This window comes from Leuciscus leuciscus (assembly GCF_965113295.1).
Source record: "Leuciscus leuciscus genome assembly, chromosome: 24".
Classification (NCBI taxonomy): Eukaryota; Metazoa; Chordata; class Actinopteri; order Cypriniformes; family Leuciscidae; genus Leuciscus; species Leuciscus leuciscus.
In genome coordinates, this window is record NC_138723.1 from 21,681,494 (window position 1) to 21,698,087 (window position 16,594).

Below are 16,594 nucleotides of genomic sequence, written 5' to 3' on the forward strand. Positions count from 1 at the left end.
TCCTAGTCTCACGTATAGCCAGATCTTCTGACTGACGGGAGAAGGTCTGGACTCCATCGCATCTTTCTATTGGCCAAGGGCAGCCCAAGAGGACATCTGACCGACATGTAAAGCAAACAATCACAGTTTGTTTTGTTCAGCGTCATGTTTAGGGGCGTGAAAATATAAAGTCGATGTCCCCACAATAACAGACTGGCGTGCAGTTCCTTCAAGCACGTCATGCACATTTACTGCAACAGTGGTGCTGTAAACTTCATACTTTTGAAAATGTAGCGTTTAGTCGATCCTGATAAGGATCATTGTCACTGTTGTAAACACGATGGTGTTCTTCTTCCATAAGGCGGTTTGGCATCACACCGGCTTTGTTAAATACCGTGACACATGTCTCTCAAAAATCCTGGAGAATTCAACCAATCAGATGACTTCGACACTCCCATACAGTGATTTTGTGTGCCATATGCATCAGGCATTCAGTCAGCGGTTCATGGTCGCGACGTCTGAGGCTGAGACTACATCTTTCCAAGCGTGTCCATGCATGTTTCAAGCATTCAAAGTGGAAACACAAATGCTTGCATACAAAATAATTGTGTAGCTGTGGTGTGTCTGAATCGTTGACCTGAAGTGCTTTGCCATTTTCCTCTTAAAATTTTCAATAATATCATGGTGCAGTAGAAATGTTTGGCCAGGTCTGTAAATGTTGATTTTCTCCAAGCTCCACATCTTCTCAGTGTGGAGTTTAATGAGAACAAGGTCTTTTCTGAGCCCACAGAAATGTATAGCAGTCTCTAGAGATGGGCGATATTGATACTTCTTAAACAAATTTTTAGACTTCTACTAATTGATACTTCCCTGCTCCTGAAATATAATCACAGATGAACATCTTTTGTTTTAATGACAAAAAAAAATCTAAATAAACTATTTGAGGGAAGATTACAACCCAAAACCTCTGGCATGCTTAACAAAAATTATATCACCAGTCCATTAAGACAGTCCCCTTGTTACATCATCAGTATCTAAAGTATTTATATTTCTGGATTGATTCACCCAAGAACTTGCTATAGCGATCTCCCAAGACCAACCAAATGTGAGTGGTCCTGGTGGCCAAATATCTTAAGTGTCTTGACTCTAAGCTTCCAATTAAAGGCCCACTGAAGTGCCTTGGCAGCTTTGTATGATGCGTTGACGTAATTTCCACTGAAATGGAGGGATTTATTGAATGGCGCCTCCCTCTTTTCAAATAGCCAATAGCGTTAAGGTTGCCTCACAGACTGCAAGTAGTACTTGACAGCACCATGGAAGCGAATCAGAGCGATGATGATACGTTGGACTCAATTTTAGAGGTGTTAATAAATTCTAGCCATTTCATTCTTAACCAACGTACAGTTGGAAAACGTAATAAAACTTGAGCGCTTGAGCAACCGAACACACATCTCCAACCCATATTGCTCCGTGACGTGTCAACGGTCGCTTTGGCCATGAGGTATTTATAGCATAGGGAGCGGGACAATTCTAGAAAGCATTTGATTGGACAGAAGATGTGAGGAGAAGCTGAAGTCAACAGTGATGTCTAAAAAATCCGTGATACATTTAAGCGGAAGTGCGAGATTGTAAGTTTTGAATGCTTATATCTCCTAAATGTGAATTTTGTCATTGTTTTGGAACACACCAGCTTATTCATAACTTTAAGACTAGCATATTCATACTAAAAGCTAAAAAAATAAATATTTTGATTTCAGAGGACCTTTAAACACAGTTGTCATACTTTGAGTAGTACCAAAATCTGTAGCGTTTCTTTCTGTTTGCTGTTCATATTATTCTGTAGTTACCGATTTAGATTTAAAATATTTAGCATGTCAGATGTTCCGTAAAGATGCATTGAGATCTCTGAGGATATTGCGATACTTTCTGACAGCTCCTTCCTTCCCACTGCATCTCACTTTTACTCTGTTTCTACTAAGATTTCTTTTCTAGCAGAAGGTATGTTGGATGGTGTTTTTTCCCTAGGTGCACCATTCATTTATCTTTTCTTTGGCTGAAACACACACACACACACACACACACACACACACACACACACACACACACACACACACACACACACACACACACACACACACACACACACACACACACACACACACACACACACACACACACAGAGACTGTACTTGAGAAACACACTCTAAAATCGCTCTGAAGCAGGTTCTTGGCTGAAGTTCAGGTGACTCACTGCACAACTTTCTATCCTCTCAACCCTATTGGCTCTTCTCGCGGTCACACGACCATTGAGTGGGTGGTGCAGATGAAAGTGTGCACTCAGATCAGAACTGACTTCATGCCTAGGTGTGTTTGAGTCTTTATATTTGACAGTGTTTATATGACAAAAGGATCACACTTTGTAGAGTATTTCAACAGTACATTTTACTGTGTGTGAAAGTTAAAGGAGTAACTAAATGACAAGTTCGAGGGAAGCAGTTTTGGCTGACTCTGTACCTGTGGACAGTGGAGAGATGGACACAATGTTGACTGACCTCTTAGACGAGTGCATGGACAGTGAGTGTTTGGGAAGCATGACTCCAGAGACTCAAGATATATACCTCAGACTGGACAGCCACCGCAGGCGTTCTGGACTACGCCTGGCCCGGATCATAGCTAGGCAACAGCTGCTAAAGAAGATATCTCAAGGTATGAGAAGTGTTTTAGGGACAGTACCAGTATGTACTCATCTTTATATGCATTTTGATTATTATTTGAATTGTAAGTTTGTCTTAGATGTTTCTCCTAAAATTCATTGGGAGAAATCAAATTAAAAGACACTTTAAATGAGACACGTTAAATGAGACTACAGTAAAAATATAAACCTATAGACAAATGTGAGTTCCTACTGAAATCTGTGACTTTTGATTGCAGCCTTTGGTATATTAGCAAATCTGAGCACAGTTTGAGACATTGCGGTTTCACGTGTGAGATTATTAGGGTCTTTTTGTTAGTATAAACATCTTTATGAGTGAACTTGTCAATTTCCTTTCCATTTATTGTCGTAGCTGTCTAAGAAAAACTATTTAGATAGGCTATTAAAATTAGGTTTTTTGTTCCTACAAGATATCCTTGTTTTTGAAATGTGAGTGAAACTTCCATTGGCATTATCCAGTTTAACAAAAGATGTGCCCGTTCTCATTTAATGTTTTATTTTTTTGTTCTTGTTTACGTGAATATGAAGCACTTTGCATTCAGCTGATCTTCTGTTTTCTCAATTGCAATACAGGCTACAAGACTTTTCTTGTGTTTTCTGGCACTAGAGAACAGGCTGTCCAACTCCAAAGTATTATCCAAAAATCCACAGTATTATTAATGAATAACCCTTTTATACTTAATGTGTATGATAGCAAAACACATGACGAGTATTTTCAAAAGGTTAACGTCACTGCATTACGTTCTTGGAGGTCTAACAAGGCAGTTTGTTTTGGTTTGTCTGCTCATTAACAAGACGTATTATTGAGAAGTACAAATATGATTTGTTAAATATGTTTATAGTTCTACTGATGTTTAGCTTTGGTTTGACAGTGAAATGCTTTAGAGGTCAATAGAAATGCTGTGCGTGGCAGCGTTAGTTTTGGTTGTAATCTGCTCACGTACACACACTTTCTCTCTCACATGGCAGCAGGAATGTTTGGACTGCACACCGGTTATTCTGTCATTGGGCTCGTGGATGTCTGGATGGCTGGAGAGCTCTTGTGAAATCACGGGCTTGTTCAGTCATGATTGTGGCATGTGGATGCATATCATGCTGCATGATTTATTCACCTCCATCTGCGGAGCAAGATTATTGATTTGAAATTATTTTCAGATAAGATAGTTTGATTCTCACTGCCTCTGTCTCAAATCTTAACCTGACCTTCTTTTGCCTGACTGCAGACTAAGTGTTAGCAGCTGTTCCGTGAGTCCGGTCCAAGAATACCCCATTCCATCAAAAACTGGGCCCGAGGCCTGTCATGCGCAGCAATTTGTTAAAGTGGGTCTGCCTCTGCGAATGGTTTGAGCTAAATGTGGACTGAAGTCAATGCCATGATGAGAAATATGAGCATCTTCTGAGTCCGCTTGATAATGTCCGCTTGCATTTTCTTCAGCTGTCTTTGGAGGTCAAAATATAGTGATTTTGTTTCTGATTCACAAACTCGATTTAATTCATTTCCAGTTCACAAGCTCTCGATTCGATTTGATTCCAGTTCACAAACTCGATTCGATTTGAATCTGATTTGCAAGCTCCGAATTTAATTTGATTCCAATTCACAAGCTCTTGATTCTGATTCACAAGCTCTCAATTTTATTTGATTCAGTTTGAATCTGGTTCACAAGCTCTCAAATTTATTTGATTTGGATGTATATTATTTAGAAAGTTAATTTTGCTCTCTCTACTTATGCTGTAAATTATACAAGTCAGTGAATCAGACTGATTCAAACCGGCCTTTTTTTTTCATAACGAAGGCATAATGAAAAAAAAGAGTTTGAAAAGACATGAGGGAATTTTCATTTTTGGGTGAACTATCCCTTTAATGTTACTTATTTAAAGTTAAATCATTAAATGCCATCCTTCTACTAGAAAAAAGTCCCTAACAGTGACAATGAATGGAAACAGAATGTTCTATACCCAAGAAGGATGGCATTTAATGATTTAACTTTAAATAAGTAACATATTAAAGGGAAAGTTCACCCAAAAATGAAAATTCCCCCATGTCGTTTCAAACCCGTAAGACTTTTGTTCATCTTCGGAACACAAATGAAGATCTTTTTGATGAAATCTGAGAGCTTTCTGTCCCTCCATTGACAGCTACGCAACTACCACTTTGACGCTTCAAAAGGTTCATTCAGAGATCGTAAAACTTCCCGAAGAGACTTGATCGCTATATGATGAACAGATTTGATTTAGGCTTTTATTCACATATAAACATTCATCAATTCACACATCAGTTGTGATAAACGGAAGCTCACGCATGTTCGATTGACGTGCGAGAACCAATGAGGTTCATTCATTACGCAGCACGTTTGAGCTTCAACAAGAACCAATGACGTTCAGTTGAGCTTCTGTTTATGTTCGCTGATCAATATTAAATGTGAATAAAAGCCTAAATTCAATCTGTTCATCATATAAAGCGATCATGTCTCTTCAGAAAATTTGGACTAAACAACTCATTTCATATGGATTCGTTTTACGATCTCTTTATGAACTTTTTGAAGCGTCAAAGTGGTAGTTGCGTAGCTGTCAATGGAGGGACAGAAAGCTCTCAGATTTTGTGTTCCGAAGATGAACAAAAGTCTTGCACATCTAGAATGACATGATGGTGAGTAATTATTGACAGAATTTTTCATCTTTGGATGAACTATTCCTTTAATACAGATATTTTGCCTTTAATATATGTACTGTATTGTGTGTGGTAACCATTTTATCAAAGCAATAAGCCCCGTGAAGATGTGGTTTACAGTGAATTTAGAACAGCTAAGGGGGTTCCGCTCCGCCTTGTGCCCCTTAACTCTGTTTTAAAAAAGCTGTTAACCACAGCTTCACGGGGCTTATTGCTTTATTCTATGGAAGAAAATACAGGTTTGGAAAAACAATGCGAGTAACTGATGACATAATTGGCATTTTTCAGTGAACTGTTACTTTTATTTATGGTTTGCAGCTGCGACAGTTATGTACAAGCCTGCCAACTACTTTCATATTATTTTTGTATTGGAAAGAAAAATATGTTTCATCTAAAAGCAGTCCTCACCCACGCACAGCATACCTTAGAGATTCTTGACTGCACGTAAGTCACGGCTTTAAATGATAACCTGCCAAATACGTAATGAAAAATTAAATACTCCATAATTCTAGATTTAATTACTATACCTCATTTTTGCCTCATTTATTAGACACAGTGGCAAATTATTTTTAGAATTATAACAATATGAAATATAACGGTATTTAAAATGAGTCATGATCAGTGCCCTTATCTAACTCTTGTGTCTCAGTATGCTGAGTGGATTCCTGGATGGTGAATATGTACATTTGTAATACCATGAGCTGCTGTGGCATGTGTGCGACTGTGCGGTTGCTCAACAGCAGTCAGAGAGGTAGGGCTGGGCTTCAGTGATTCAGTTCAGCCCCTTAATCCAACAACAATCATCCCCTGTCCATACAGATAAGCATTTATCAAAACAATGACACATTAAAAGCGGGAACTGAAATAGCATACAGTGGTCGAAAGGGTGGTTGTCAAGTCACCTTTATTTATAGAGCTCTTTATGCAATACAGATTTATATATATATATATATATATATATATATATATATATATATATATATATATATATATATATATATATATATATGCATATAAAGCACCTTTAACACAACTCATGGTTGACCTAAAAAGCTGTAAAATACATGTAAAGTCAGACAAAATAGAAAGACAATACAAACAATGTAGTAGATAAGTTATGCCTGGTTAAAAGCTATTGAAAATAATACTTAAAACTTGGTAAAGAGGAAGCCGTTCTAACAGAAATTGGTAAGTTATTCCAGAGACTAGGACCAGCAACAGTGAAAGCTCGATCACCTCTGCAGTGAAACTTAGTTCTGGGAATGGAGAGGAGACCAAGTTTGCTAGATCCCAAGGACCTGTTTGGTTTCAAACACTGTGGCGGGTCTGTGTACTGTTTGTGTGTATCATTATTGGTATTTGCATTAATGGTATTTGGGTCTTGCAAAGCCATTCAGTTTTGTTTTTGTTTGAGATGAAGTTTCACTGGGCTGACATTTTGCAGTTTTTCCCTGGCTCTTGGTTGCCCTCTGTTGGATAAAATATATATAATAATATATGTCAATCTCAGAATATTACTTATTAATTGTGTTTATTAAGGCAAGAATCAGTATTAGTTTTGCTCAAACTATGTGACCTAGCCCCTGTAACCCTAAGTATTATAATTTGGCGCATAACTTTTCCTTACCGCTGGTGCTGCAGACGTGACTGATACCTGAAATCATGCAGCTTGTGCGATCAGAAAGATGATTTTTCCTTGGTGAATGATAAAATGACATAGTCTTACATCGAAGGAGGGACCTAACCCAAATCTAGAGAGCAGAATATCACAGACCTGAAAGACTTTTGATTTGGGTCAGTTAGCAACACCCAGAACTGCCTAGTAACCATACTGGAGCGACCACATAACAACATGCTAAAAAAAAACACTCAGAACACCTTAATGCAATAGTGATCGATAGCAATTTGGCACGTTTTGCATTGCGCACAATAATTCCAAAAAACAAAACAAAAATCAATAAGAATAGCCCACTGTTTAATAGATTGTTGTTCTTTCACTTCTGACCCTTTTCCCCTCATGCCATACGATTCCTGCATTCCTGTCTGCCACTGCTGTCTGTCTTCCCATCTTACACACACACACACACACACACACACACACACACTCACTCACACACACACACACACACACACACACACACACACACACACACACACACACACACACACACACACACACACACACACACACTCACTCACACACACACACACACACACACACACACACACACACACACACACACACACACACACACACACACACACTCTCACACACACACGTGCAGCCTCATCTTGTTCCCAGAAGGGAATGTGTGAGGACTCTAGGGAGTGTGCCCAGAGCCACTTAGCCCACACTTGACCGTCTGGTATCTCTCTCTCACACACACATACAGCAGTCTCTCTTTCTCCTCTGTTGTTATTCTTTTGTGAACCATTCTTCTCCAGTGTTATTCCTCCTCCTATCGTTTCACTGCTTAACTGCGCAAGAAAGTGAGATAAAGTAAATAACAGACTATTAAACGGATCTTTAAAGGGATAGTCCACCCCGTAATAAACATTCTGTCATCATTTACTCACCCTTTAGTTGTTCTAAACCTGTATGACGTTCTTTCTTTTGTTGAACTCAAAAGAAGATATTTTGAAGAATGTAGGTATAACCAAACCATTTCTGGTCCCTATTGGCTTCCATAGTACGAAAAAAAAGAGAACCCCCTAAAATATAAAAGCAGCTATATAATTTCATATTCGTTTATACCATGTGAGACAGTTTACACCTGGTCACTTCATGTGTTTTTACTGATAGGATAACTTTCTGATTTGTTAACGGTTCCATTTGGCCACATAAATGTCTCCACAAAACGAATAAATCTGATTTTCAATTCCCATGCTACATGCAAATTTAACAGAGTTCACATCAACAAAAGCAACAGATATGAGCTGCGTGTTATTTATCATCAGCTAATTTCAAGATCAAAGACCGCATAGGAGAGAGAGCAACATCAGCACTGGTAAGATCATTTAGTCTCATTACTTATAATAAAGATGATTGTGTGTTGCTGAGCGTCTGCGACTTACTTTCCGTTTCATTTGCGGTAGTTTGTGCGTTGGCTTGCTGAAGAGATAATCCGCTGCTCATCTTTGGCGATGCGTGTTCAGTGTCGCTGTCATATCTGGCTATAACATGTCACATATAGAACACACTCTCACACGTTTATTTTTTAACATTTTGGGAGGAGTCAAATGTAAATGTACGGTTTCAACAACCAGATGCATTTACACTTGTCCAGTTCCGTTTGTAATGCGTCTCAGACCACTTCCTGAAGTGATCAGATTTAAATCCGTGTCGAAAGCATTTCAGAGGGCATTTACACCGGATCTTTCCACGATCAGATATCTATCCAATCTGAGCATAAAGTGACCAGGAGCCTGATATATAAACGCTGCGTACGCACACAAAAATGCATTGATATGTGCGTACGCAATTTTCCACGCACATATCAGGATTTATGAAAAATAAACTGGTGGGACTTGATTTTATCCGTCTAAATTTGATTGGATCGAAACATGTTATGCTGTGATAGAATCAGAAAGTTATTACATTTGGATTTTTTGGTATTACTATAATAATATAGATATTTCTACAGTATTTCTATAGAACATGTAAAAACAACAGAAATTTAAGAAAGTGCTTTTCAGGTAAAAATAAGTAAAAATAAATATTGGTGGGAATTTCTCCCAGCACTTGAACAGATTGTGTCATTGTCTGGGAACAGGCAGCTGGACGGGTTGCTTCTACAGCTGCGGGTGTGTGTGTGTGTGTGTGTGTGTGTGTGTGTGTGTGTGTGTGTATGATCTATGGCGCACTGAAGATAAACGCACATGGTAATTTTCTCACATGTTCATGGTTGAGGAGGGGGGCGGGGGTCTGAAGACTGTACATACTCCAGCTGTTTGGAGGAGTGGAGGGGAGGGCGGAAGAGAGATTGGCACATAAGCTTTACAGTCGGGAGGTGAAGTGTAGAGAAAGAGAAACATACAGTTGAGGTCTGTGGTGGAGAGGAGCCGCTCTGGAACGGGCTCTTCTAGAAGGCTGATAGAATAAATCACGCTGAATGTTCAACGGGAAACTCCGATATGGTTTTTGGATCTTACCCATGACCACAGCTGCGTGCCGATGCCTAGAGGTACCAGAAACCAACTGCATCTTCAATTTACTCTGGAGCCCAAATGGCTCTTTTTTTAACTTTATGATATGCATCAAGTTTTTACTATTCTGTCATTTTTAAAAAAAGTTAGTTTTTTCTTTTTGCAAGTACACAGAGGAAATGTTAATGCTCAAATCATGCTCTTTTATGGCAGTTATGTTTTATTTAAGCATCAACTTTTTTCTCTGATGCTGCTTATTCTAAAATCACTTGGGTTATTTTCCCAGGAGCAAAATCTGATTCTTAAACAAAAGTATCCATTTGCTCACCATTATGGCTGCCTAGAAGAAATTACTGAGATATTTAAGGATTTCCTTTGTGATTTTGTTGTCTTATGACTGAGTTTGAATATGGAGGACATGGTACATACTAATGGAATTTCGGAGTCATGTTTAGTTAAACAAGAAACATCCTTATGATCCCAGTGGATGGATGTCAAATCACTTTAGCATGTGTGGGAAAATGGCATTGGTCCATAAGTATTTGTGTGTGTGTGTCTCTCTGTGTGTGTGTGTGTGTGTGTGTGTGTGTATGTATGTGTGTGTGTGTGTGTGTGCGTGTTAACTGAATGCTCTGATGAGCAATACAGGAACTGTCTGGAGAGACCCCATGGGAGAGCTGTGTGTGCGTGTGTGTGTGTGTGTGTGTGTGTGTGTGTGTGTGTGTGTGTGTGTGTGTGTGTGTGTTAGAAATAGTTGAGATGAAGAGTAAAAAGAGACTGCATGTTTGTGGGAGAGTTTGCATTACAAAGCTCAGAAAGGATCATAGTTTTACTTCCTTGGTGGTCTGAGAGTCAAGTTCACACAGTTTAACACACACTCATAGACACCAAAGCAGATTTGAAACACATCTAGCTGCCCGTCAACACAATTGATAGTTTCCGAACAGAGGTTTAGATTTAGTTTAACTTTTGCATTCTCATTATCCTGAATGTTTAATTCAGGAATACATCACATCATGGAAGTAAAATGTGATGCAATTCATGTTGACTGTAAATTAAATAGGATTAGAGCTTCTTTTTCTTTTTTACCTCTGTCTAGCCTATTCACCAGGGACATTTTTTTTTTCCTGTGTTTAAGTGTGTGGATTATGATTGAACATTTGTACTATGAATCCATTAAGATTTTTTTGTTAGTCTTGAAAGTGTTTTTCCATAGGCAGCATTGACTGATGTCTGTGCTGTAGAGGTATTGTATGGGCGTCTCAGATCTCATAGCCTAATGGGAATACTGTCAAACATTTATGATTCAGATACAGCTTTGAATGTGCTGTAGCACTCGCATTCATGATAGCATAACAGCTGAACAGTATCACAAAGATTGAGATTACACACACACACATACTCGGCATGGTCTTAATATGTGTGTGATGAGAATGTATGTTACAATAGATTTCATTGGTTGGAGCAATGGGTTTGAATACTGCTTGCAACATTTCACTCTCATATTATTTATTTTATTTATTTGTTCACTTAAACCCTTCATTACTTGGAAAAAGTATCTAAGGTTTTCTTAAATAAGAAATGCTTCCTTTTTACTATTTGAACAAAAAGCACATTTACAAAAAGTATGATAACAATAACTAATTTAGCGTCCACATTAACACACAGTAACATTGTTTATTATAGGCATGTTCTATATCTTGTGGCTCTTTAAAAGCTTAAAGGAATAGTTCACTTCAAAATGAAAATTCTGTCATCATTCACTACGTTTACATGCAGCCAATATCCGGGTTATGGTCGGGTTAGGGTCACTATTTGGGTTTCTGAAAAATTCGGAATAACGCGTTTACATGCGTGAGCAGAGAGAGTTACTCCTGTATACATGGAATTTACAATATCCCGATGTAAACGGCGACGCGCGGTTAGCGTCTGGACGTACGGACTTCCTTAAGACGCAATATGCGTCATTTCCGATTCTTTTTCCAGTATCCAAAGACAACAACAACAGCAGCAGCACGCGGATAATGAATAGTTCGGGGCAGATAGCGATCGCCTTTGTTGGCGCTTTCCTCCTCGCTCCAAAAGTGTGGTGCTGTGCTGCGTCTCGCCATGTTTACCTCTACTTCTTGTTTACTTCCGGTATACTGCACGCGGGTTCCAGTATGCGCCGTCTCTACTCAAAAGACCAAGATTCCTTGCGAATAGAACATGCGCAGAACACAAATCAATGTCCCTTTTGATGGGGATATGCCGATACGCGTTTACATGACCAAATATTCGGGTTAGAAAGGGGGTACCCCAGGGATAATATCCGGGTTTTTAAAAACCGGGATATGAGCATATCCGGGTTTTTGCCGGTGTTTACATGGCCGTGCGCGACCGGGTTATTGCTAATATCCCGGTTTTGAACGGGTTATTGGCTGCATGTAAACGTAGTCATTTACTCACCCTCAAGTTGTTTCAAACCTGTATGAGTTTCTTTCTTCTGCTGAACACAAAGGAAGATATTTTGAAGAATGTCGGTAACCAAACAGTTGATGGACCCCATTGACTTCCATAGTCTTTTTTTTTTCTACCATGGAAGTCAATGGGGTTACATCAACTGTCTGGTTGCCGACATTCTCCAAAATATCTTCCTTGTTCGGCAGAAGAAAGAAAAAGTTTTGAAGCAACTTGAGGGTGAGTAAATGATGACAGCATTTTCATTTTGAAGTGAACTATTCCTTTAAGCTTTTTCAAATTGAGTGGATTCTGATTGGCTGTGGTTTGGTCAATATTTTTATTGTTTATCAGCTGAAAAATGTCAAATGATATTTGTGCTAATGTTCTGAGAACATTATTAAAGGCCAGATAACCTTTGAACAAATTCTTAACTTGGTTCTTAACTTTGAGAGAACCTTGCCAGAATGTTAGCCAAAGTTCCCTGTTACCTGGGAAAGCCAAAATAAAACCATAACTAAAGTAGTAAGTGGGGGAAGAAAAAACCCCCAGAAAGAATGCAAAGAGCTCAGAGAGTCATTTGTGGGCCGAGGTGACTTTTAAGGACACAGGACCTGTGTTCTTATATAATCAGAGATCTTGCCTGCTCAATCAAAACAAGAATGCCTTTGATTGTGCCCTGCGCCCTGTGGCATCCAGGCTCTGCATGGCATCCGTGCCTGCTGCTCTCTCTCATGGCGCGCTGCCTGTTGTCACGTCGAGGTGATCAGGAATGCCTGGGTCACGAGGGGCTGCGTGTCCTGGCTGCTGGGATTAGATGCCATAGCAGCGTAACATGCAGAGGTGATCGCTGTGTGTTTGTTTCTGTGACATTTTTTATCAGCACCTCTCTATGGTTTATTGTGTTGAGTTGTGTGACTTTGGCTGATTCATGTTCTGTATGCTGCTTTGCTTTAGATTTATTGTTTTGGGCACCTTTTGTGTTGGTTCGGTCCTTTGGTTCATGGCGGGGGATATTAGATATTAATGGTATGTGTTAATTAAACTCTTGACATCACAGCAGTTCTTTATTCCCACGCCGTGGACTCAGACCTACCCAAATTCCCCTCTGAGAGTCTCTTTAAAGTTCCGCAAAACAAGCCCAGTGGTTGGGCTCCGTTTGAGGGCTTCATTAGAAGTTGGTGTTACTACTGATCTGGGAACCGTGCAGTTTTTTTTTTTTTGTTATATTGAAGGCAAGCAGGAAGTTGAGGTTAACTAATTGTAAATCATTATAAAAGAGCACTTTTTATTAGTAGTGTATCGTTATATCGATATATTGCAATATTAAAATGCAACGATATATATCAGTGATGTGAACAACATGTACAGTACCACAGTTTAGAGGTAGTTTTATCCAAGACTCAGATAAGGTTCACCCAAATATGAAAATTCTGTCGTCATATAATCACCCTCATGTTGTTTCAAATTAGATTTATGTTCATCTTCCAAACATAAATTTATATATTTTTTCTAAAACCTGAGAGATTTCTGGATTTCTGAATCCATTAAAATCTCTCTCCCATTCCACTCAAAGTGACAACACACACCTCATTTAAATCGCCATGTCGCATGTTTAGTTTTGGTATTATGATGATTCAAGGTGTTTTAGATGGTTTCTTCTTATGTAAGTGCATTAATAGAGGGAGAGACAGGACATAGTGAGCACCGCAAGCACAAGAGTCTATGCGTGCAGCTTGTGTGTGTAAGAGATCCAATGAAAACCTGCATTGAAAGCGCGAAGGTACTGCGTGAGAAAAAATGAATGTTTACTGAGTAATATAATGTATTGAATATAATGTATAATAATGCAATGGGGAAATATTTGTTGGTCCTGAAAATGGCAAATGTCTGATTTTACCAGTAAAAAACGCATATATTATTTTAAATATATGTAGCCAGTGACAGAGTGCAAGCAAACTCTTTGGTAGTATTCAAAGTATTGCAGTGGTATCGTATAGTGAGTTCAGTATCGTGAATTGTATCGAATCATGACACAAGTGTATTGTTACACCCCTACTTTTTATGTATTTCATGTAATGTTTAAAATCAGCGTAAAATGGTCTGCAACCCATTTTACTTCTATAATTGGACATAAATGAATTTTCAGCATCATTACTCCAGTCTTCAGTGTCACATGATCCTTCAGAAAGCAATGTAATATGCTCATTTGGTGCTCAAGAAATATTTCTTATCTTATCATTATTATCAATGTTGAAAACAGTTGTGCTGTGTAATAGTTTGTGGAAACCATGATACATTTTTTTTCCCCAATTATTTTATGAATATAAAGCATAACATTTATTTTTATTGAATTTTAAAACAATGTAAAAGTCTTTACTGTCACTTTTGGTCAATGTAATGTATCCTTACTAATAAAAGTATTCATTTCTTTTGAAAAACTAGCTTTAACTAACCCCAAATGTTTAAACGGTATTGTATTTCCATGCAAAACAGTTTTTTTTTTTAGCAAGACAAAATTTTGGATGAGTGTTGATTAATCCATCAAGAATGATTTAATTGTGGAAAAGTGGGCGTTATCATGCAGTTGGAGGGGAGAGGTTGAAAAATATGAAGGATTGCAGATGTCAGCTGTAAAGAAAAGTATTTTTTGGAGATGGAAATTTCACATTTTGATGTAAAATAATTCCATTTGTTTATTGTTTAATTTTCTAAATATATACCAGGGACATGCTTAAGAAATTAAATCAGGTAAATTATGACTTCATGTTGGACTTGATAATGTACATTCAACAGCAATATGACATCCTCTTGATTCACGATTTTCACCACACTTCAGTAGATGTTTAAGACCATCACAAACGATCATAAAAACTCATATAATATCATGTTTTATGCACGCTAATGTTCATAATTACACACCATTACACTTTAAATTCCTCCTCCACTTGCACGGACCTGTCTGTTGATAATCAACTCCTTGTGTGATTTAAAATCCCAAAGCTTTTTTTTAACTCTGTCGATGTGAACAAACAAACAAACCATTAAAACGGAACAAACATCCACAGTGGTGACACGGGGGTCTTTTCCTGCCTATGACAGTATGGTTGGCTCCCCCCCGCTGGGCGTTGTTTCTTGATGCCAGTGTTTGCACTCTTTAAAAGGGCCCCATCGTGTCTTTCTCTGATTACTTCCATGTGTGATTGTGAATCTGAGCGCTGAACTAGTATTGCACGAACATGTACAGTAACATACAAGGGATTAGTATGTGTAAGTTTCATTAGAGATGCTTTAAATAGTATATTTTTGATATATTGTTAAATAGTTGCTGAATAGTAGTTGATGCGTTACTTTATGTGAGCATGTTAATGTGCTTGAGGTTGTGATGTCATAACTATAACGATTTCTGAATGAGCAGTTTCAAGAATGAGCTTTGTGTTGCGATTGTTAGCATATATCTCCATGGTATCATCTGTCCAAAGAGCAAAAAAAAGAAAAAAGAAAAAATTCCATCATGTGTCCTTTTACTGCATCCTTTAGAGGAGCAGAGGAAATGACATTTATGACACACTGCTAGAGTTTGTCTCTCAGACTTGGACTTATGTTTGTCAGTGGTATTATTGTATATCAGTAATTCATACCCCTCAGGAGAGAGCTAACCACTGGGGATTGTGCTGTAGACCCAAGTGTGAGGAATTCCTGTCCTGCTGCCAGGAACAATGACAATGTCAGATTGGAAACATACAGAATAAAAAAACGTCAGACAGGGATTTATGTGTCAGCATATTGTTTTTGTACAAATGTAATTGGTGACTTATCCACATGCTTCAAAACAGATTTTGTGGCTAGTTTTTGTTCTCTTTGACTAAATATTATGTGATGATTAGACATTAGCAGAATAGCTTCTGTCAGTAAATGTTGGCATTATCCGCCGGCTCGACTTAACACACACAGAGACCATCTTTCATCATCTCAGCTGCGTGGTGTTTTTTTTCCACGTTGTGATGAATGGAGGAACACATAGAGAGAGAATGAATAGCTTTCCAGAGCCCTTTATTGACCACTGAAAATATTTCATAGAAGTCTCATGCTCATTGCCCCCATTATGCTAGAATGTAGTGAGTGGTTGCCAGTTTGTTGCTATATGATTGCTAATGTGTTCTGGGTGCTATGCAGTTGTTAGAGTATTCAGAGTGGTTCCTGAGAGATTGAGCACATCAACCAGAGGGAGGATATTCAAAAGCGAGTGAAAAAGTTCAGCAAGCTGCTATCTGAGGCATCTGAGACATAACTGGAACGTATGCTGACTGAACCCGATTTTGGACTTTTAGAGACCTTGGAGGAAAAGGGTGCTCAGATCTGAGGGACACATGTTCTCTCTGCATGACGAAGTGATGAGAACAACCAGTAAGTGTGTGAACTGTTAGACTTTATCTACACATGGATGGCAGGCGCCGTATGTATGGGTTATGTGCAGAAAGGGAGATTTCTGCAGACTGTGAGTGGTTTCTATTCTGCTAATGTGTAATTTAGCACAAGTATGTGGAGAATCTTGTGAGAAAAGGATGCAATTGTCGGATTGTGGTGAGGTCATTTCCTGACCCGTCCATTTTTATGGTGGCTTATTTTGAGAGACGCTTTGTTTTTAC

General features: G+C 38.5%; 2 protein-coding genes across 5 annotated transcripts in view; one reads left to right on the plus strand and one right to left on the minus strand.

The window, feature by feature from the left end:
* stard13a (StAR related lipid transfer domain containing 13a) overlaps window positions 1-16,594 on the plus strand; it is a 50,726-nt gene that overhangs the window by 13,578 nt on the left and 20,554 nt on the right. The window contains exon 1 of one of the 4 annotated variants that reach the window (XM_082156956.1): window positions 2,202-2,685. The exons of 2 other annotated variants lie outside the window; for them this stretch is intronic. In XM_082156956.1, the coding sequence (XP_082013082.1) occupies window positions 2,454-2,685 (232 nt within the window). In that variant the 5' untranslated portion in view covers window positions 2,202-2,453. Of the gene's footprint in view, window positions 1-2,201; window positions 2,686-9,307; window positions 9,545-16,594 lie in introns of those variants that run through there. One more of the 4 variants, XM_082156959.1, reaches the window with a different exon arrangement.
* The window catches only part of ccdc169 (coiled-coil domain containing 169), a 239,433-nt gene continuing 225,531 nt past the window's right edge, over window positions 2,693-16,594 (minus strand). Inside the window, exon 9 of the transcript XR_014202235.1 lies at window positions 2,693-5,281. The gene's annotated coding sequence lies outside the window, so the exon portion shown is untranslated. The remainder of the gene's footprint in view (window positions 5,282-16,594) is intronic.